This window comes from Elgaria multicarinata, chromosome 2 (genome assembly GCF_023053635.1).
Source record: "Elgaria multicarinata webbii isolate HBS135686 ecotype San Diego chromosome 2, rElgMul1.1.pri, whole genome shotgun sequence".
Lineage (NCBI taxonomy): Eukaryota > Metazoa > Chordata > Lepidosauria > Squamata > Anguidae > Elgaria > Elgaria multicarinata.
Genome location: NC_086172.1, coordinates 5,070,746 through 5,094,199, shown reverse-complemented (window position 1 = coordinate 5,094,199; position 23,454 = coordinate 5,070,746). Strand labels below are relative to the sequence as shown.

Below are 23,454 nucleotides of genomic sequence, written 5' to 3'. Positions count from 1 at the left end.
AAGATCTGGACCTGGTTAGCTCAGTTTAAGGGGGTGGATCTGACACAGCTGTACCCAGCTAATTTCTGCATGCAGCAGCAGGCTAGTTCTGATGGGTGGGGAGGTGGAGTCACAGAGATCTAACATGAGTCTATCACCACATAGAGTCCATTGCGGGACGGACGCAAGAAATAAGAGATGACACAGACTGTTGGATTTAAACTGGGCCACTTTTATTCAAGATCTGCAAAGGGTATCCTATCGGGCATTCAGTCTGGCCTGCGTACAGACCTTTCTACGTAAAGGGGGGGCGAGCTTTCTTGGCCCAGCGGGTGGCACTCAGCTTTTCGCCGCCCTGCTGTCTGTCCCCTGATGGGGTAGGGAGACCTTCCTTTGTCACCCCCAACCCAAGCCCCCCAGGCTCAAGGTGGGTGAGAGAGGTCGGCCTCAGAGGTGGTCCTTATCCCCCAGCCCGGCCACAAGGCTCAACACTGGGAGTCCTCGGGAATCACCTATCACTGGAACAGTGCCTATGAATGCTCGCCATTCAAATCCCTCTGGATGCCTGTCCCTACCTGCCACGGGGGGCGTCAAGCCACTTGCTTAGTCGCTCCCCCCCCATCTACCTAGTATGACGTTTCTCAGACCCCCTTGCAGATCGTGTAAACATAAATCATTGCCAATGTCAGACAAGTGCACACCGTCTTGTCTGTATAGCTCCCTCCAGGTTACCATGCATGATGCTGAAGTCCCCATATTTAATTAGATCTCTGAAGATCTCGCTGTTAACGCGTCGCGAGCCCGCTCCATTGCTTTGATGTTGCAGCCTGTTCGCCATGTGAACCTGGGTAGCACGCAAGACCAGATTATTACTACACCAGGCCAATGTTGCCGAGTAATCTTGAAATCGGCTATCGCTTGCGGTATAAGGGCTTTGCCCTTCAGAAGCCCCAGATCGTTTCCTCCAAGGTGTATCATTACAACTTGTGGTGGTGCGCAAGCCACCTGATCTTGGAATAATGTGGGCAGCAGGCGTTCCCAACGCATTCCGCATCTACCCAACCACTGTATGGATGCAAACTGGCTCATGCCCAGTTGGGTTCCGAAGGAAGAGGTGGCCGCCCTTCTGCCAGCCCAGAAGACCATACTGTGGCCACAGATGATCACGCGAACCGGCACCTGTCTTCCCCAACGATTTAAAATAGACATGAAAGTTAGCCGCCTGACGGATTTTCCTGATGTAAGACCAGAATGTTGTGGATCGCCATCTGCCAATGCCCTGAATCGTATCGGGGGTAGATCTAGAACTGTGGCCGTGGAAGCTGCCCCAATTCTAAATGAATGGGTGCCGAAGCGTGCCTCTTGTAAGCCTAATGAATTAATTGCTTTTTTGGTAATGGTCCAAAATTGGAATTTTGTGAGGGGCTTGTGATTGTTATGGCAGAAAAGATTGCCTGCCTCGCTGCCTCAGAAGCTAATGTAAGTCCGTCGTGCAGCCACTGGACAAATGTCTGTAACTGGTGCCAGGTTCAGTCATTGCATTGCAAAGCTCTCATGAAAGGTCATGTCTTGAAAGGGCTAGCAACTCGGATATACGAAAAGCCCCAAAGAATGCAGTCGCAGATACTGCATGGAATAAAGCTGCCTCGTAAGGCGATTGGCATAAACTGAGCCACTGTGATTTTAGCTTGACCAATATATCCGGAGAAATTGGGAGGTGCCACGACACAGACCCTGAACACCAGACCTCACGGCTGCCACCACTTATTATGGGGCAACACAGGCTCTGAACACCAGACCCGGCCGAGGCTACTCCCTGCTCAAGCCAAGCACCACCGCTTGCTACGCCTGAGGCAAGGGATAAGAACCACCTTCCTCCAAACTATGTGGAGAAAGGGGTTTAAAATGGAGAAGGATTTAATATATATATATAATAATGCGCTGTGAGTTATATCTGTTGAGGTGAATGATTGTCAGAGTGGGTGCTGAATGATGTAAACTTAAGATGATAAATGCCAAACAGACACGTGGGATTTTTGTGGTAGTTTTAAAACAAACAATCAAAATTTATTTTTAAAAGTTCATAAGCTTTGTTTCAAATAACAACATTTAAAAACCTTTTTGAAACCTTCCATACAATCCTGTCACTCTCACATTCGCGCTTTCCTTTCTCTCACACAATCACTCTTGAACTTTCTTTATTATCAGTATTGATTAATATACTTCCACTACGTGCACACCACACTCTAAAGACACCACTCACTACACTGACTCTCAAATTTCCCAGAATTTAAGTACCATAAACACAGAGAGCACTACAGACTCTAAGAGTCCCTAACAAGTCTCCCTGGAAAGAACAGAACAAGAACAGAACAGAACCAAACACGAACAGAACAAGAACTCTCCATCCCCTCAGTCATTCCCTTATATATCACTCCTCCCCCTCCCAAGACATTCTAACTCCGCCCACTCAGGCCAACATTCTACAAACCACAGACTTACAAACTGCAGGCATACCTTTGGGAATTGACTTGTGGGGTGTAACGCCACAGGAGGCTATTATCGTGGGGCTGAGGCGATGATCTGGACCATCCTTTCAAGGCCCGCCTGATCCGAAAGTCAACCGTGTTGTCTGGCACACCTTGCATTTTGGCTAAAAAGGCTAGAGCAGCTAACTTACTGGATATGATTCTTGTGGAAAGGCCTTTATTATGGGCCGACACGCGGAATTCAAGAATCTGCTCCACCGGGATGGGCCATACAAGGGGCAACTGCTTTGCTTCCCTGAATGCCTGAAATTCCTTACCTGCACACAGGTACGCTGTCTTTGTGCTAGGGGCTACCGACTGCCATATGGCGCGCTCAACTTCTTGCTGCCAATGTCATAAAGGCTGGGTGGCATGAGCTCCAGTTGTTGACGTGCCCATGGTGCCAAGTCCCGGAATCTCTGCACCTGCTGACGCGATAAAGCGTCGGCTATGGAATTATCTAGGCCAGGTATGTGCCGGGCATGAAATAGAATATTGTGGCGCAGGCAATGCAGAGTGAAAGCGCAGACAAGGTTCATTACCCGCGGGTTCCGAGAAGTTAAAGTGTTGATGACCTGCACGGTAGCTTGGTTGTCGCACCAGAAATGAACCATGGAATTAGACAGCTCAGCAGACCAAATGTGGGCCGCTACAACTATTGGGAAGAACTCAAGAAAAGTTAAATCTTCGGAGATATTCGAGAGCTGCCATTCCATGGGCCATCGCTCGGTGCACCATCTATCGCTCCAATTACACTGAAACCTAATGTACCAGATGCATCCGAATGGATCTGCATCTCAGCCTCGATGAGTAAGTCCTGCCTCCAGAATGAGATGCCGTTAAACTCAGATAAAAATGCCTGCCAAATATTCAAATCTTCTTGCATGGCTTCAGTAACCCGGACTCAGTGAAAGGGGCGTTTCAGGCCAAGCATGGCGTCGCATAGGCGGTGTGTAAAGGCCCTGCCTGGAGATATGACTCTGCTGGCGAAGTTAAGGTGGCCAACAACTTCTTATAATTGCCGCAGGGTCACTTTCCTCGCCTGAGCCAGTTGGCTCAATCTCTGGCATAATGCGTCTAGTTTATCCTGTGGGAGTCTGCAACATTGCCTGTTGGAGTCTAATTCAATGCCTAGAAAGGTTCATGTTGTTGTGGGGCCCTCCATTTTTTCCTGAGCTAAAGGGACACCTAAATGCTCAGTGAGAATTCTGAATTCATTCATAGTGTTCAGGTTGTTGTTAGCTGGGCCGACAAATAAAAAATCATCGAGATAATGGATCGCATTTTTAAATCCAGTTCTGGCCTGTAACGCCCATTCGAGGAATGAGCTAAATTTCTCGAACAGCGCACATGCGACCGACATGCCCATTGGAAAATTTTTGTCCATGTAAAAATGCCCTTGAAAGTGAAATCCCAGTAGATTGAAGTCATCTGGATGAATCGGGAGCATACAAAAAGCTGATTTAATGACACACTTTCCCATAAGGGCTCCTTTGCCATTATTAGAAATCATCTTAACTGCATAATCAAATTATGCATAGCGCACTGAGCATAGTTGCTCAGGGATGCAATCATTAACGGAGTCACCCTTGGGAAAAGAAAGATTATGAATCAGCCTGTATTCACCCGGGCACTTTTTTGGCACAATGCCTAATGGGAAGACTTTGAGGTTGGGTAGCGGGGGAGCTTTGTAAGGGCCTGCCACCCTTCCTGCAGCTAATTCTTTGTCTATTTTTTTCCTAACTAAAGCTTCCATCGAATTGATTGAGTTATGGTTGCTAGCGAAAGAAGAGGTCCTAACACTGTTGAAAGGGATGCGAAAACCTTCCTTGAAACCAGTTTCCAACAGATCGGCGTCTTGTTTGTTAGGATATTGAGATAATAAAGCCATGAGAGGGCCTATTCTAACAGGGCTGGGGCCCTTTAGGAGGAGGGGTTGTTGTTGGCTCCCCTGCCGCTGGCCTCCTTACCCGTCCTTGAAGGAATTCCTGTGTGTGCGTGTTTTAGGGCAATTAGCAGAGGGGTGCGCTCCCCCACCTGTGAGGCAGTCATGTTTGTACTTGCATGGGGAGCGTAGGCACATTCCTTTGGCATTGAATTCCCACAAGGCGGGCGTGATTGAACCCCCCGCCCCACACTGCCTACCACCCCACCGTATCCCCCACCACCCCAGGTAGGCGGAGACAGGTTACCTGTCCCTCGCCCAAAGTCCTCCTGGCTTGGCGGGACGCTGCGGTGGGGTGGGTGGGCAGGCAGGCAGCTCCACTTCTGTCCGTTCCCCCCCCCAGCTTGGCTTTGGCTGGGAGGGCCCAGCCGAAGCCAAGCCGGGACACTGGGGGAGGGCAGTCAGACAGTTCCACATTCTGACTTTCAGCGTGCGCCAGAAGTCAGAACGTGGATCCATTCCTCCCCCCTGACCCCAGTGTCCCAGGTTGGCTTTGGCTGCTGGGTGGACCCCCAGCTGAAGCCAAGCCAGGGACGCTGGGGCAGGGGTGGTGGTGGAAGGCTTCGGAACGGCGCACCCGGAAGCTGCCCTCACTCGGCCAAAGTGGTTCTGGGAGTGGGAGGGCGACTTCTGGGTGTGCCATTCGGCGCCCCCTTTCCTTGGCGCTCTAGGCGGCCGCCTAACTGGCCTCTATGGAAGCGCTGGCCCTGTGTGTGTGTTACAAAGTATAATTGTGGAAGAGGGAGATAGAATTGCCATAATGGGATCATTATTATTATTTATTTATTTATTTATTTATACAGCACCATCTATGTACATGGTGCTGTACAGAGTAAAACAGTAAAAAGCAAGACCCTGCCGCATAGGCTTACATTCTAATAAAATCATAATAAAACAATAAGGAGGGGAAGAGAATGCACCAAACAGGCACAGGGTAGGGTAAAACTAGCAGTATAAAGTCAGAACAAAATCAAGTTTTAAAAGCTTTAGGAAAAAAAAAGTTTTTAGCTGAGCTTTAAAAGCTGCGATTGAAGTTGTAGTTCTCAAATGTTCTCGAAGAGCATTCCAGGCGTAAGGGGCAGCAGAAGAGGCCCTGGATGAATTCGTTCTTGTCTGGATTAAACTTTAGATTACCAATAAACAAGAATTTATTTATTTATTTATTTATTTATTACATTTTTATACCGCCCAATAGCCGAAGCTCTCTGGGTGGTTCACAGAATATGGTTTTAATAACCATAATAAAACAACCAATAGTCTAAAAACACAAATGCAAAATACAGTATAAAAAGCACAACCAGGATAAAACCACGCAGCAGAAATTGATATAAGATTAAAATACAGAATTAGAACAGTAAAATTTAAATTAAATTTAAATTAAATTTAAATTAAATACTGAGAGAATAAAAAGGTCTTCAGCTGGCAACGAAAGGAGTACAGTGTAAGGTGCCAGGAGGACCTCTCTGGGGAGCTCATTTCACAGCCGGGGTGCCACAGCAGAGAAAGCCCTCCTCCTAGTAGCCACCTGCCTCACTTCCTTTGGCAGGGGCTCACGGAGAGGGACCCCCTGTAGGTGATCTTAAGGTCTGGGCAGGTACATATGGGAGGAGGCGTTCCTTCAAATAACCTGGCCCCAAACCGTTTAGGGCTTTGAATGTCAATACTAGGGTGACCATATTTTGGAAACCAAAAAGGAGGACAACATGGTCGCCCCGAAGGGGGCATGTCCAGTACCAAGGGGATGTGCCCACCCGAACATAGCCTTGGTCACATGTCTGATTTTACAGCACACATTTAAGACAAATCTGTTCTACATAACATCTTAATGTTAAAAACACTGAAATAAGTGAGAGATTCAATGTACCTGAAATTAACTTCACTCACTCCTACTTTTGTAGGTTTTGCTGTACTTTGAAACTTTTGCTACACTCTGTGTGTTACATTCTCCCCTTCCCTCAAATATCTTTTCTGACTGTATCTTCACTCATTGCAAGCTGCTGTTGTTAACAGGGTTTGCTACTGCCCCAGATCTGTTTCAAATTTGGTACAGCTAAAGCTCTACCTAAAAGCTATCATGGTGCCAACTTTCAGCTCTTTATCTTTAAAAATGACTGTTTTAAAAAAATAAACCTAATTTTTAAAAAAATTCCTAAGAAATCAATGGATGAACAGATATGTTTCAAATTTGGTGTGGCTAAAGCTCTTCCTAAATCCTATCATGGTGCAAAGTTTCATCTCTTTTACTTTAAAAATGACAATTTTAAAAATAATAATTTTAAAACCTCAATTTTTAAAAAATTCCTAAAAAATCAATGGATGAACAGATCTGTTTCAAATTTGGTATGACTAAAGCCCTTCCTAAGAGCTACCATTGTGCCAAGTTTCATGTCTTTATCTTAAAAAAATGACAGAGTTCTAAGCATTTTTGTTAATTCCCATTAGAGCTGCTCTTTGGAAAAAAATATCTGGATTTCCCCTCCCCTCGCGGATTTGCCATCAAAAACCCAGACAAATCTGGGCAAATCCAGTCGTATGGTCACCCTAATCAATACTACCAATATTAGCAAATCATGTGAACATGTCCTCTTCACAATCCTGAATACAAACAGGAGTGCTTCCCCTTTCCACCTGAGAAATGCTCATAAAAGCTTTTAAAAAGCACTTTCACACTTTAGACAATGGGAGGGGAAGTGTGCAGTTTTTGAAAAATATGCATACAAATGCACACTTCCCTTGTTCAAAATGGGGGATTTTCCTATTTGACAAAAACAAAAAACAAAAAAACCAACAATTGAAAATGAAAATGGGAGCAAGCTTAAATGTGACTTTCAGAGAATTTAAGTGAGCTAGAAAATGGCTGGTTCTCCAATCCCGTCTTTGGATCATGAGCCTTCATCCAGCACATTACTGGCTCCAAACACTGATTTACAACTTCAACAACTTCCCTAGAATCTGATGGCAAGAACAGATACAGCTGGGAGCCATGTGCATATTGATGACAGCACACTCCAAATCCTGAAGGATCTCTCCCAGTGGTTTCATGTAGATGATGAAAAAGATTGGAGGCAATCTGAGATACCATAGGCTGAAAGACAAGGCATGGATCTGAAGCCTGCAAGCACCACTTTCTGGGAACGATCCTCTAGGAAAGATGGTAGGCGCCATAAAACAATGCCCCCAAAGCCCGTTGTGGTCAGGCAAGCCAGAAGGATACCATGGTCAATGGTATTAATAGCTGCTATTCAGTCCAGCAGAGAACCAACAGGGATGTTGAGGGCCACAAGTGCAATGCCTCTGTGCACGGATCACACAGAGACACTTTAACTTCTCCACCCCTACCAACAGCCTCCCTCACCCACAGATCCTCTAAAATAATCCCTCCCACATATTTTGTTCATTATGAAGAAAGCTCCTTAACACAAGTCTGACTATCAAGCTAACCTCATCCTTTCTCTCCCTCCCTTTTCTTCAGGTATTATTTTTTCTCATGGTGAGAACTGGAAAGTGATGCGGCGGTTTACACTGACCACCTTACGGGACTACGGAATGGGCAAGAGGACCATTGAGGACAAAATTGTTGAAGAGTGCCATGTTCTGATAAAAACATTTGAATCTTACAGAGGTGGGTTGGTGTTTCCTTCTAGTGCTCCAGGGGATATGTACACTACAGTAGCTTAGAGGTGCTGAGAATGCTGTGTTGCATAGCCCAAACTCCCCAATTACAGCTCCCAGAATTCCCTGTGGAGACGTAATCAGCCTATGTACTGTGCAGGTATATCCCAAGACCTTTTATAACCCTCAAGCGCTTTTAGCATTTCTTAGTCCAAATAACCTCAAATATACCAGCACTTAAGATCAGTTTTTAAGAAAAAATGCAATCTATGCATGGGGTCTGGAGTAATGAAAAGCAAATTTTATTATGTCTTTTCATAATCTGTATACTACCTAAATATTATTGCTTGGTTTTAATATTTACTCTATAGGAAAACCATTTGAGACCACTACAATTATAAATGCAGCTGTTGCCAATATTATAGTGTCCATACTACTGGGCAAGCGATGTGAATATGAGGATACCACGTTTCTAAGACTACTGAAGTTAATCAGTGAAAATATCAAGCTCGTTGGAAGTCCGTCAGTCATGGTAACAGTCAATGTAGTGTGAACAGAGCAGGGTGAAGTCCTTGTTATTTAGGATTCATTACAAAACATAGAATCTGATTTGTCATGCAGAAGAACCTGTTACTGTAAACATGTTTGTGAATGTTTACCTAAAATCATTTTTGGAAAAAGCGGGTGGCACAGTCTTTCCAGAACTGTACCACTTTAGAAAACTGGACAGGAACAGGGGGATATTTATTTATTTTAGAATTATATACTACTTCACATTATTAAAAAAAAATCTCAAAAGAGTTTACAGGAAATTACGAAACAATACATCATATTAATGGCAAAACATTTAGAAAAGTTAGTGGTTGGGGAAAGCCAAGTAAGAGTTAAAAAGGTACTTTCCTGATGATCGTCGAAAGCACCTCATTATTGATGTGTGATGTGTCACAGAGGGAAGGTTATTGCAGAGGGAAGGTGCCACCACCGAGAAGACCTGTTTCCATGTTCCTGCCGGATGGGACTCTGCAGGATGTGGCACTTACAGCAATTCCCCTAGTGGTCTAATGGGTATTATTGCATGTAATAATAGAGCCCCATCGCATCTTAGTCGAAACGCGCGGCTCCCATCGCTTCTCTGTCGCCACTCCAATGTTGCTTCCTGAAAACAGGAAGTAATTAGCCCCATTCAGTCCGGTAGGAGAGAGCAGCAACCAGACTTTTTCGGAGGGGGGGAGGGGGGGTTGCGGCACAACAAAGACCAGAAGGGGTGGAAGATGCGCGAGAGGCAGAAACGCCATGTGAGCAATCCATTGTAACAGATGTCAGGGTCCACCTGACAACCCTGCAAGGTAGGCTCCTGGAGCAAAGGTCCTGAACTCCCAAGCAACCCACCTCCCTAGCCTTGTCCACAACCGGGACGAGCCAGAGATTCAGAGAATAATACACAGACACACCTTTAAGGACCAAAGCAAATTGATTGCAATCACTAAAAGTAACACGTAAAGCCTTGGTCAGTAAAACGCCTCTTAAAAAGGGAAAGGGGGAAAGGGGGGGAAGGGAGATGAGGAAAAGGGGAGTGAAGAGAGAAGGCGAGGAAACGCTCTAAGGATTAGCCATTACCCCAAGAAACAAGCATACGTCCCCACACCCAGCCGAAACAATGGCTGGCCTTCTCCAGGACACCCACACACGTTAAAACATAAAAAACCTTCCTAACTCTGAGCAACCCCCTCCTGCTTGCCTCGGACCTGATCTTCCCATTTGACATACGCACGCACCACCAAGGATGATGGAGGGTGCTCTTCATAGGGCTTTTTATCTCTTTGGGGACCCCTGTCCCATGACCCTGGCAGACCAACCAGTGCCCTTCCCGGGCTTTTGCCCACCCCCTCCCAGAAGGGCAGGCCCACCTCTTTTCCCCACAGCTGGATCCCGTTAGCTTCTCCACCACCCTGATAACCTCCAGGTGCTGGTGGGAGTTGGACTGGCTCAAGGCAGGGATGACCTTGGCTGGCAGCCACCAACTCTCGCCTTCCCCACCCAAGCCTGGCACAGCCAATTTGAAACAATAGACCATAGACCATGCATAGAGGGCAGATTTTACAACCACATAGCAACAGCAGTTTTTGAGGCGCAGATTTGCACCCCTGTCCTTCACATCCATGAGTGCCCAGTAATGAGCATGCAGTGAAACGCTCGTCGGCGACGAGTGGCGGAGGTTTTTAAAGTAAGAGTCACCAGACATGACCAAACAATAAGCTGCAATAAGCAATATCCCCAGTCACAAGTGCGCAGCCCAGCTGGACCACTGGGAGACTTTGGCAGGGGGAGCGGGAGTTTGTTTGAGGCTGGAGGCTTTGGTTTGGCTCCAGTAACGTAGAGAGAGAGAAAACAGAGGCTGCACAGACAACCCAGAGACACCTGTTTAAGATAGCCCGATGGTGCTGGCATGCAACACAGAGCATTAGAAAGAGGGTCTCAGAGTCACATGTTTGTGCGGGAAGTAGACAAGAGTTCAAAGTCTGGATGTGTGAAGTGGTGCCAACGCACAAGCCTTGAGAGCTGATGTATATAAGTGAGAAGTGTGCATGGGCAAAGTAGTGTCCACCGCCCACAACACCCACCCTAATGTTAGAGTAGAAAAACTTGTGACAATTGTACGTAAGTTTTTTTTTTTAAAAAAATGAAATTTAATAATAAAGCCAGCCAGCTGGCCAGCCAGCAACAAACCCCATCAACAGCAGCAGCAGCAGCTTGCAACGAGCTAGGATCCAGTCAGACATGCCCCCTGGGGCCGGTCATGTTGGTGGGCATGCCCCCTTGGGGGCCAGCCCTGTTGTCCTTCCTTTTGCTTCCCCAAATAGGATCACCCTATCTGTGGCAAAGGAAAGACAGAGCTGGAAGGAGCTGGCACCTGTGCTGATCAGCTCAAAGGCAGCACACCAGGGCAAGAGTGTCTACAGGCAGGCTCCCCTCTGGTCCTCCCCTCCGCCCCATAAAGGGGTTCAGGCTCTTGAGCCTGCCATCCACCACCACCACGCCAGGAAGGGAAATCGGCCAGCAGGCAGCCTGTTCAGTGGCAGCATCCATGCCTTATGCCTCAGCCAATCCTATTAGGTGGGGGACAATAAAGTTGTGGCCAATTGACTAACCGGAACGTCTGGTTTGTTCCTTTCATTTGCCGCATGGACCCAACTAAACATGCCACGCAAATGCTACATATACATTTCTCTGTTTGCTTTTCCAAAACTTCTACAGTCAAACTAAATAGCTTCAGTAACTAGTATATGCATTCGGTTTTTAAAGGGATCTTTCCTGTTGCTAGCTGTGGACACAAAAGGTTTTGGGTAGCATCTTATACTGGCCACATGCCAGCAGAATCCACTGCTAATTCAGTGGGGAGTTGTGCTTAGAGCCATTGGCAACAAGAACAAATGCTCATTTCCAGAACAGAACAGGTGAGCAGAGCTTGCTTTTGGGGTGATTTCAGGACCCCCTGCGCTAGTGGCAGGTCCCACCAGTGCAATGGGATGGATGGGATCACAGAAGTATTGAATACTGCCCTGTGAGTCCAAGGAGGTCATTCACTGATAAGAGCTGACAATGAAAACTTCCCCTTCTCTGTATACCTGTACCCTACTGGACTGTGATCTCAGGGTTTCTCACATGGAGATTTTATTCTGTGATTAAGGTTGGTTATTCATGGAGGTTTGCAGATCCTTTCCATGACATTGTCAACCTCCAGTGCCTCTCTTGTGTTTTCCAAGCATTTCCATGACTTGATTTGAAGCAGAAATAATGAGCTAACAAGAAGATCCTCCGATCTTGTGCTTGAACATGGCGCCAATACATACAGCCACTAGATGGTGACATTATTACTGAAACATGTAGATTCTTGCAGATAAATGGGAGAAAAGGTGCAGGGAAGCCAGTAAAATGCTGGTCTTATCTTGCAAAGAATCCAGAAGCCCCGGTAAAATCGCAGTTCAAAAGTCCTCAGTATAGAGAAGCTTTTAGTCTTGAAGGGATATTTACTACACATCGCTCCAGTGTTATTCTTCTAAGTCATTGGTTATTTAGTTGTAGAATATAATTGTTGGAATACCAAGAAATTTACTTTGACATGTTCCCCTGAGAATATCATGTTGCTTTGCGGTTTTCTTAACATCCTTCTTTCTTTGTTGCATTATATACTTTCAGCTGTATAACATGTTTCCTACGCTTGGCTTCCTTTTTGGTGGTCGAAAGACTGTCCTTAAAAACAGAGATGAGCTAATGGTTTTCATAAATGCCACCTTCTTAAAACACCTCAGAGATCTGGATGAAAATGACCAGCGGAGCTTTATTGATTCATTTCTCATCCAACAAAAAGAGGTAACAGAGTCTTTTAAATACGCCAAGAATTACAGGTGAAATTTTCACATAATGTCTTGAAAATATGTTTGCGTATGAAATGCATGCAGTAGCAGAAAAACTTTTATCAAGTTTTCATCTGACTGAACAAGCAGAGATCTGTTTTTTCATATACACATCCTTTTTTGTTCACACATCCACATAGCATTCAACTCACTCACATACCTTGACTACTACAAAGAAAATATTCTGCCACGCAATCTTTGTTGTCAGTATCAAACTTGTTCTCTTACTTGTTATAAGTGAAGAGAAATTTGCTAAAAATTTAAGGAAGGGTTCGTATTATAGTGACCTAAAGGAAAAAGGAAAGGAACCTCTCGTGCAAGCACTGAGTCATTACTGACTCTTGGAAGGACGCCGTTTTCTTGGCAGGCCTTATAGCGGGGTGGTTTGCCGTTGCCTTCCCCGGCCGTTACTTCCTTTACCCCAGCTAACAGCTGCAGAAACTGCTGCTTTTTCGCTCTGCGCCACATGAGGCTCTTTAGTGACATAATACCTTGCAACAATTTCCAAATATTCAACAATCTTTAATATGTATCTGCCTCTGCAGGAAGAAATGTTGCATGCAATATATATTATATCCATGATCAAGAAAATATGCAAACAAAACCTCTTGTGGAAACAGTATTGCCTTTACCCCATCAATTACATTTCTTTCCTGGGCACAACTCTTTTTGGCTAAAATGTGGAATTAATATGTTATAAATGGATGGATGGATGAATAAATGGGATTTATCTGTAGAGACTTAGCATATTTTATTTATATTTTTCTATATGTAGCTGGTATTCCTGCCTTAAAGTAGAGGACTTCCCCAGCCAATGTCTCTATTCTTTCCAACCCTCTGAATGTTGTGAAGTGTCCTCCCAGCCCTCTACTATTTATTTAATATCTGCCCATAAAATTCTCAAATACTATTTGTTTTAAGCTTTTCTTACTTTGTTTCATTCTAGGAGAACAAGAACAAGACTAATGAATACTTCCATAATGACAACCTAAGAAGTATTGTAGGTAACTTATTTGCTGCTGGCACGGAGACCACCTCAACCACACTGCGCTGGGGCCTTCTGCTAATGATGAAGTACCCTGAGATTCAGAGTAAGTGCTTTCGTGTGTTTGGCTTCTACTATTTTATCTTGATTTCAGTTACAGATAAGTATTAGAACACCCGAAACAACTGAAAAAAAACTTAGGGCAACATTCAGATCACGCCAGAATGAGAGGGGAGAGGAAGCTTGAGTGAGTTACGCTTCCAGTTCTTGCTCAGCTAGTATGAAGGAATTCATGAGAGTGGGGGGGTTGTCTTGGGGGGGGTGTCCTACCGCTTGCCTGCACTGCGAGATGGTTTGCGGAACATGACGCCATGGCCCAAGCCACTTCTGTCTCGAAAAGCCATGGGATCGGGCTGAGTGGAGGCTGCCATTCTCCAGCATGGGGAAATGGCGGAAAAGGAGTTGGTTATAATGTAGCCACCATGGTTAGGAATGGTTCACACAATACGCTAAGTCATGGCTCACATGGCATAATGTTTAGCTTAACCACCATAGCGTGTTGGCTGAACAGCGCCATCATGGTGTGTTAGGACATACATTAAGCCATTGCGCCATCACCTTTAAATGACTCGTATAATAGTATGCTATCAAATTAGGTGCTTCCAGTCCTCCTCTCTCATGAGGTTTCTAAGATCTTTGCTGCAACTCTCTTCTCTTTCCATATAAAATCTAATATAGCCAGCCATTTCTTTAGAATTGGTAATGACACTGATATAATATTTTCAGAAACAAACAGCCCATCCAACAGATCCTCACAGAAGACATTTTTTTAAAGTCAGCTACCACAAAATCGAACAAAGGCTGATAATGACATTGATATAATTTATCTCCTTCAGAAGTTGACCATGCTTATCCACCTGATTTCATATTTGGTAGCTATCATGTTACAGATTTCTAATGGAATATTCCCATATATTTGTCCTGCTGTAAACGGAGTCCTGGACGTTTGCTCAACAAATACAGAGACGTATGTAACAGGGTAGTCAATTTAGCAGGCAAATGGTCAAGCACAGATTTACCAGGCACAGAAGGGTTCTTCCAAAGTGATGTCTGAGGCCCAGCTACGGTCCAAAGCTATGAGATTGATTAAGTAAACACAGTCCAAAAACAGAGTCAGGTAGAAGTCCAGGGTTCAGTAGCACAGAGGTCCAAACACACGGCAAGATCAGGGAGAAGACAGGATACAGAGACTGAAGATCAGGCATTTCCAGCAGTTCTCAAGGGAGAGCTGATATAGCGAGAGCTGCCAAAGCCCCACAAGGGCTCAGCTGCATCAGCCTTCCACCTGAGGAGTCCTCTTTGGTAGTTTAGCACCTCTTCTTAAGGGGGCCCTATTAGCCAATGCTCTTCAGGACTAGGTGGCCGCTTGGCCTCGCTCTTGGCCTCAGAAGCTGAGCTTTCTGCCTCTCGAGGAGGAAGATCTGAAGGCACCAGCCCTAAAGGGCCAAGATCATCTTGGAAGGGCCAGGGTCATCGGAGGTAACCTGTTTCCTGATGACACCTGCTCCGAGAGACAAGCTCTTTCACTGGGAAGGAATCCCCCCAAGAAGAGCCATGACTGTATTCTATCTTGTGAACATTTAGCTTTATATTAGGGATGTGCTCCGCTCCGATTAGGAGCGTAGAAGCAGTAGCGGATTGGCCTGCTCCGCCTTACCCAGAGGCGGAGTAGGAGCGGACCGCAGACCCCCTAGAAGCAAGGCGAAGAGAAGCGCCCATTTTTCGGAGCTCCGAGTTCAGGCGGAGCGCTCCGGTCGCCATCTTGAAAACATTTTGCCATAGGATTGCATTGCGGCAAATAATCGCGCATAACTACGTTGTTTTTGAAGCTATCATTCTGAAAATTCTTGTGCACAGAGAGTCGTGGATGGGGGTCATTTTGAGACCACTCTCACCTCTCTGCGTTGTCTGGGTCGTGGGCTATATTTTTGTGAAAATCGGGTCAACCGCGTGGCTCAAACTGCGTTTTCGGCTTTTCGCCCATAGGATTGCATTGAGGGAAAGAATCGGGGATAACTGGGGGGGGGGTTTAAGCTATCGTTCTGAAAATTCTTGTGCACAGAGAATCGTGGATGGGGGTCATTTTGAGACCACTCTCACCTCTCTGTGTTGTCTGGGTCGCGTGCTATATTTTTGTGAAAATCGGGTCAACCGCGCGGCTCAAACTGCGTTTTCGGCTTTTCGCCCATAGGATTGCATTGAGGGAAAGAATCGGGGATAACTGGGGGGGGGTTTAAGCTATCATTCTGAAAATTCTTGTGCACAGAGAGTCGTGGATGGGGGTCATTTTGAGACCACTCTCAACTTTCTGCATCGTACGGGTCGCGGGCTAGAAGTTTTTAAAAAATCGGCGGGAAAAATACCTTTTTCAAAGGGCTGAGGGGCAGAGTCAGCTCCCGGTCATGATGATCCCAAAGTTGGAGGAGGGCATAGGCAAAACAGGTAACTTGGGATTCTGGGAAACTTCTCTTTCTTCATCTGAACGGGCTTTTCCCCGTGTTTTTTAACACAGTAGCCCCACCAAATGCACAAATACAACCTGAAATCATATACTAAGCCAAGAATAAGAGATAGAAACACAGCACTGCTCCCCACCCTAACCTTGGTGAACAACTGAATCGATGTGGTGCAAGGGGATGAGCTCCCCTAGGGCATCTCATCGTGGACGTGCCCCCACTCTCTCCTGCACTGGAAGGCCATTAGAGCCTTCCAAAGAGAGTAAAACGGTGGAGCAATGCCTATCATGAGTTGAAGTGAATGGTCACTTTTCAGTGGTAGAGCAATGCCTGTTATGAGTCGAAGTGAGCGTTTTACTTCTTCTCAGAGCTGTTGGTGGCTGTCAGTGTCTTCAACTGGCAGCTACTTCCCCCTCCCCCGGGCACGTCCCCCTATTGCTGGTAAAAGACAGATATAGCCTTTTTAAAAAAATTCTTCTTGCTGTTTATTGAGCAACACTGCTGCTTTTAATTCCACCCCTCCTTTGTTTATTGATTGATTTATTCCATTTTATATGCATTACTGGCTTATCCTTGGCTCACTTCCTTATGCCCCCAGAAATGCCAGCTGCATGCCTGCCTGCCTTCCCTCCCTCCTCCCCTGCCCACCTCGCAGGGATGTTGTGTGTGGGGTGCCCGATTTTCAAAAATTCCCCAAAAATCAGGGGATGATGGGATTGCTTTGAAACTTGGCGTGCGTGTGTATATCCCCATGAGGTGTCATGGTGCCAAACATGAGGTTTCTAACTTGAACAGAAAAAAAGTTGTATAATTTTTTAGCTTTCAATGCAAGCCTATGGGGGGGGGAACGGAGCTCCGGATCCGGATCCGGAGCTCCGGGCGGAGCGGAGCGGAAGTGGGCGGAGCGGGGGTGGGGCGGAGCGGCCCGATCCGGAAAATGGCGGATCTGCAAGTGAAGCAGAGCGGGGGGTCCGTGCACACCCCTACTTTATATCCTGATATACTTCCAAAATCTACTGTAGATTATGAAGTGATGGAACAGCCACAAGAAGATTTGTTAAAGAAAGCATAATATTAGTTGCATATAAACTAATTTTAAAATTAGTTGGAACAATTTCTATACCTGGTATTGTATTTGATGAATGAATCATGATTACTAAATGGTCAATACAGCAGTCAAAAAGTAGACCAGGTAAGTAGTTATTTGAAAGAATTCAGAATTACAGTTTTTAAGAAAAAGAGTGGCATATGGTTCATCATATAGGGCTTTGATACAATTTAAGAAGCAAATGACAGCATTAAATCTCTCTACTGCTTTATGTAGCAATTTACGCTCCAAACAATCAAAAGCTTTTTCAGAGTTTAAAAAGCAAAACCAGTATTCTTATTACGTTCAGAAAGTCCACTGCTCTCCTTGTACTATCTGATGATATTCTCCCCAGAGAATTGTGGGCTCAGCACTGACTGCGGAAGCTGCAGTCATGGAAGTGGCCAGGAGTACTTTTCACCAGCTCAGGCCTCCATCGCACCTATGGGTCTGTCCCAGTTAGGGTTGGGGTCAGACCCAGCAAGGTGGCCTCAATATCTATGCAGAAATCCCTCAGACTGCAGCATCAGTCATGAGACCACCTTGGAGAGCTCAGGAAGGGAATCTATTGGGCAGTGCACTAACAGAATCGCTATTCTGTCTCAAACACCTACCTTCAGGTACACTTACTTCAAACTGAAAGACCACAGGATGGGGCACCTGGACACTGGGACAGAATCACGATAGACCACAGTGACGCCACTGTCCCACCCCCAGGTCTTGCCTGCTGCAACACAGAGAACCCAGGTGTGCATGGCTGGGAGGAATTCATCCCCCAGTCTCATTCAGCTAGGTCTCTATTGCTGAATATTTATTTATTAAATGTTATTGCATTTTGTACTGTATTGTACATTTTTTAAAAAAATAATAGTATTTTTAGAAAATGCTCTAACGCTAGCATCTTCCTTATCTCTATAATATGTTGCGACTTTAAGCTGTTTATTAAACAGTGAAATTTTTTAGATATGATCATTTGTATGCAGAACCCTTGTCAATAGACACCTATAGCTGCTACTTTTCTTCAGTGGAAGAGAAACCTTCATGCACAAAATCCCTTGTGGATGTAAAGCAGCCCTTTCAACTATCAGGACAACGTACGGAGACTGGAATTACACATTCCAGACCCAGTTCTCCCAGGAAATATGGGGATCTGAGTTCATGGTAGCCGTAGGCTTCAGAGTTTAGTATTTTCCAAGACTAAGTCAAGATCTAAAACCATGGAGTTTATCTTTTTTTTTAATATAATTTTTATTAAACACTAACTAACTAAATAATAATAATAATACAACAACAGAAACATCACACACAGAAACATATCATAATACATAACAACTTACTTGAGTATTTAACTGTTAACATATGTAATTTTATCCATAAACATAAACAAAAGAAAACAAAGTGCTCCCCCTTCCCTTCGGGATCATTCCCGTTTCCAAAACCTTAAAACCTCTTCTGGAGGCAGTTTCCCACTTCCCTTAGAAAACACATATACAAGGAACTGTCTCCAAATCCCCTCAAATTCATTCGTTTTTGCTATACCTCTTCTTACTTTAATATTACATGTCAGTTTATCATTAATAGCAATATCCGACACTTCTTTATACCATTCTTCAATGCAATAATCTCCTTGAATCTTCCAGTTCCTAGCTAGAATTAATCTTGCCGCTGTCAGCAAATTAGTTATCAATTCTTTAATTTCTTTGATACACTTTACATCATCATAAAGTGATAGTAATGCCACTCTTGGTGTCTCTTCAAGCTTTATACCTACAATTCCTTTAAACACCATCTTCCAGAATTTTTGAACATATTTGCATTCCCACCACATATGCAAATACGTTCCTTTTCCTCCACAACCTCTCCAACAATTTGCTGAGTACTGTTTATTTATCATATTTAATCTCACAGGAGTTAGATACCACCTCCAAACAATTTTATAATAATTCTCTATTATTCTCACTGACATATTCCTTAACACTCTTTGGCCACAGCTAGACCTGAGGTTTATCCTGGGATCATCCAGGGTTCACCCCTGCCTGAGCACCGGATTCCCTGTGTGTCACCTAGATGAACAGGTTTGACTCCTGGACGATCCAGGGATAAACCTTAAGTCTAGCTATGGCCTTTGTCTCCATAATCCTTCCCAACTCTGCTGCTCTATTTGTACCTTCAAATCTGTCTCCCACACCATCTTTCCTGAGTCTTCCATCACCCCTTTCCCAAGCAATATTCTATAAATCTCACTCGTTAACCCTTTTATCATTCTGTTTTCTCTCTTATAATCTTCTTTTTTAATAATTAATTCCTCATATTTCGTAAACACTTTACAATCTCCATTTACTCTTACCCAATTCTTCGTCCATTGTTCCAATTGCCAATAGTTTAACCAAGTTAATTTCTTTTCTTTTAACACTTCTTCTATTTTCTCACGTGTATCCATCCCTCTTAACCAATCTCTTAACCTCATTTTATTTTCCTCTAATAGAATTTTACTCAAACTATTTTTTTAAATTCCCAGGGAAATTCCTTAACATAATCACTGGTGTTAAAGGAGAAATACTCGAGAGTAGCTCCTTTCTATATTTTTTCCAAATTTCCCAATGGAACTTTAAATAGGGATTACTTATTCTTTCAACCCAATTTTTACTTCCTTCTCTAAAAAATAAATTTTCCAAATTCCAGTCTATTTCCATTCTAGTGTTATCTTCCAAATGGAGTTTATCTTAAGAAAAGGGTTGTTTTGTTTTCCCAGGTAAAGTCCAGGAAGAAATTACTCAAGTTGTTGGGTCTGCTCAGCCAAGGACGGAACACCGAACAAAAATGCCATACACAGATGCAGTAATCCACGAGGTTCAAAGATTTGCTGATATTATCCCAACAAATCTGCCACACGCAACCACTGTGGATGTTACTTTTGAAGGCTACTTCATTCCAAAGGTGATCAGTTTCATTTAATTGCACAGCTCACTTTCCAGTCTTAGCTCAGCCTTCTCTAACCTGATGCCCTCCAGATGTTGTGGACTACAACTGCCAGTATCCCTGATCATGGCCATGCTGGCCAGGGCTGATGGGAGTTGAAATCAAAAACGTCTGGAAGGCATCAGATTGGAGAAGACTCTTTATTCATAACATTATGACACTTTGTGCAACCTTTCAAGCAGGTGTCCATCATTAGTTCCAGCCACCTAAGTATGTCTAAATCCCATTGATTAGCTTTATATCTCTGCCTTAAAAGATTGTGAAACGTCAACGTTACTCTATCTTAGAAACTCAAATCTCATCTCCCTTGAGCACAAATGCTCACATCAGTATTTGGGGTGGCATTTTTACACATATTTTTAAAGGATTATACCATTGCCATGGGCATAATGGGCCATATTCATTTCTAAGTCATGCGTTGCTTTAACTCTGCAGGGAACTCACATCGTTCCTTTGCTGTCCTCTGTGCTCCATGATGAATCCCAATGGGAGAAGCCACATAAATTCTATCCAGAGCATTTTCTTGACTCCAAAGGAAAGTTTGTAAAGAAAGAAGCATTCATGCCTTTCTCTGCAGGTAACATATTTATTATTTATTTACTTTTTTATTTAACAAATTTCTATCCTGCCATTTTGCCTGTGAACATGGTTCCAGGATAGCAGACAATATGAGAATCAGTACATAACAAAACATATTTTAAAGAAGGTCCTGCTGACTTACAAATGTCCCAAGGGGATGCTGATGGAAAATCTCCATTCCTCAGGCCGTAGATGCTGTTGCTGCTGGAAGTGTGGGCTGTTCAAATGGTCAAAACTATCTCAACCTCCTTTATGTGCAATATGTGAACTGATATCCCATGCAGGCTTCTTTAATAGGTCACCCTAAGCACATTTACTTGGAAGAAAACTATGACAGGGAACATTGCCCACTCTAGAAAATGGGAGCGTTTCCGTCCATTAGTCACCACTCAGTGAGATGCTCACGGCACTTCATTTTCATCAAAGGAGTGGTGGTTCTTATTGGGAGTTCATAATTCATTCACGATTAGTATTGTTCCAATATATTATTAGCTACTTTTAGATGGTGGCCTTTTAGCCTATTTTCACATTTTTGATCTTATGGAAAAGCAGTATAAAATCTTATTAAGAATCCTGTGTTGTTGCAGGTCGGAGAGTGTGTGCAGGTGAGACCCTTGCCAAAATGGAGCTCTTCCTGTTCTTTACAAGCCTCCTGCAGAGATTCACCTTCCAACCAGCCCCTGGAACAACTAGAGAAGACCTGGACCTTACCCCTGCAATTGGGTTTACAACACCCCCCATGCCCTACAAGATCTGTGCTCTGCCACGTTTATAAAACCCAAGCACCTCCATTGCTTATGCTCCACGCATGCTCTGCGAGCTATAGGATATTTTGATGGAATCTTGGTGGAACTGGCCCATACTTTCTCCCAAACCTTAATTATGCCATATGCCCTATAAAGCTAGTACTGAGATGTAGCGTAGCTTAAAAATTGTGTCATGCACTGCATCAAGAACAAACCAAGAAAGCTAGTTTCTTGTAGTCTATCAAATATGTGAGAAGACCATTCACTGCTTTGAAAGTCCTTTCTTCTTCTTCTTCTTCTTCTTCTTCTTCTTCTTCTTCTTCTTCTTCGAGATAGCATTTGAGATGCGGATTAACTATGCAACTTCTCGGCCCTGATAATGCAATTGAGAACCAAGCCTGTGACTTAAATTCCACAGACTCGGCTTTTCATCCACATTGTGCAGTTAGTTTCAGTGTCTTGCTTACAGGATGTGGACAAAATGTTGAGAATGTGCTGATATAGAATTCCTATATGCCCATCGTATTAGACCTGTTGGTTGCATTTGTTGGGTTATTGTGCTAGAACTTTTCTCTCTCTGGAACTCTGTTTGTGCTCAGAAACAAACACACATCACGCAGGTCTTATACAGCAGAGCTGGTTTATTTCTTTCAGGCTTCTGTGCAGTTCAGTTCAGATCAGCACACTGAGGCATACACAGAGAGCAGTGATCATAGAGCAGTGATCAGTAAGCAGTGATCAGTTCCATTTTACACAAGTGAGAAACTATATACAGATCTACACAATTCTTATCTACATTACATACAGCTGTGATGAGGCTAACTTAGAATCTTGGCAAGGTTCCCAGAACAGCCTCTATCTCGAGGTAATTGCTCACAGATATACTTTCTCTGTTTAACCCTGAGATAGCCATACACACACAATTTTAATGACTAAGCAAGTATTTCTTTTCATATACTTAACAGTCTTCTTCTTGCGCATGTTGTTTAAATTGTGTTACAATCTGAGACCCAGCTTTAAAAGCATCTTTTTGTGTTTTATCATTGATACTGGTTTTGTGAATAAATCAGCCAACATCATTTCAGATGGACAATATTCAAGCTTAATCCAGCTCTTCTGAATTATATCTTTCACATGAGAATAACGAACATCTACATGTTTAGTTCTTGGTTTACACTTTTTAGATGTAGCCATACTAATACATGCTTGATTATTTTCAAATATGGTTACTGGTGTCTCAATTTCTAACCTTAGATCAGCAAATAATTGTTTATACCACTCAATTTCATTATAAGCCAGAGATAAGCTGATATATTCTGCTTCTGCACTAGAGGTTGCTACACAATTTTGTTTTCTTGTATACCAATCAATCAAGGATTGATTGTAAAAGAATGCTGCTCTACTGGTAGACTTTCTATCAATTGCGTTAGCCCAGTCAGCATCTGCATAAACACAGAAGTTTCCATCTTTGTGTGTAGATATTTCTAATTTGTAATTGATTGTACTTTTTAAATATCTCAATACACGTTTTACAGCTGTCCAATCAGTTACAGAAGGTTTTGTTATTTTTCTGCTTAAAAGATTTACAGCAAATGTAATATCTGGTCTACTTAGGTTTGCTAGATAAAGTAAACTTCTAATCACACTCTGATATTTCTGTATGTCTTCTATTTCAGTACTGTCTGTCTGATTTTGAAAATCAGTGACCATAGGAGTGGCAACAATTTTACAATTCTCTATGCTGTGTTCTTCTAGCAATTTTTTAATTTTGCCACTTTGTTCAATCAGAAATGACTCTGTGTTAGAATCTTTTGAAATTTGCATTCTCAAATAACTTTTCACTGAACCAAGGTCTTTTAACTCAAAATGTCTTTGCAGCTGGTTTACAAATGTGTTTTTCTGTTCTTCTTCATTAAAAACCAGTAACAAATCATCTACATAAATCAGCAAATACACTACATTTGAACCATCTTGTTTTGTGTACAAACAATGATCAGTTTTGTTTTGTTTAAAACTCATTTTGATCAATACATTGTCCAGTTTCTTATTCTAACACCTTGCTGCTTGCCTCAAACCATATATG

At 43.6% G+C, this 23,454-nt stretch overlaps 1 protein-coding gene across 3 annotated transcripts in view; it reads left to right on the top strand.

Annotated features, from left to right (window-relative positions):
- The window catches only part of LOC134392010 (cytochrome P450 2K4-like), a 74,650-nt gene extending 52,987 nt beyond the window's left edge, over positions 1–21,663 (top strand). For 2 of the 3 annotated variants that reach the window (XM_063115955.1, XM_063115953.1), the window contains exons 3-9: positions 7,925–8,074; positions 8,436–8,596; positions 12,262–12,435; positions 13,426–13,570; positions 19,820–20,004; positions 20,482–20,623; positions 21,213–21,663. In XM_063115955.1, coding sequence (XP_062972025.1) covers positions 7,925–8,074; positions 8,436–8,596; positions 12,262–12,435; positions 13,426–13,570; positions 19,820–20,004; positions 20,482–20,623; positions 21,213–21,400 — 1,145 coding nt within the window. In that variant the 3' untranslated portion in view covers positions 21,401–21,663. The remainder of the gene's footprint in view (positions 1–7,924; positions 8,075–8,435; positions 8,597–12,261; positions 12,436–13,425; positions 13,571–19,819; positions 20,005–20,481; positions 20,624–21,212) is intronic. The other variant, XM_063115954.1, reaches the window with a different exon arrangement.
- Positions 21,664–23,454: the final 1,791 nt, after the last annotated feature.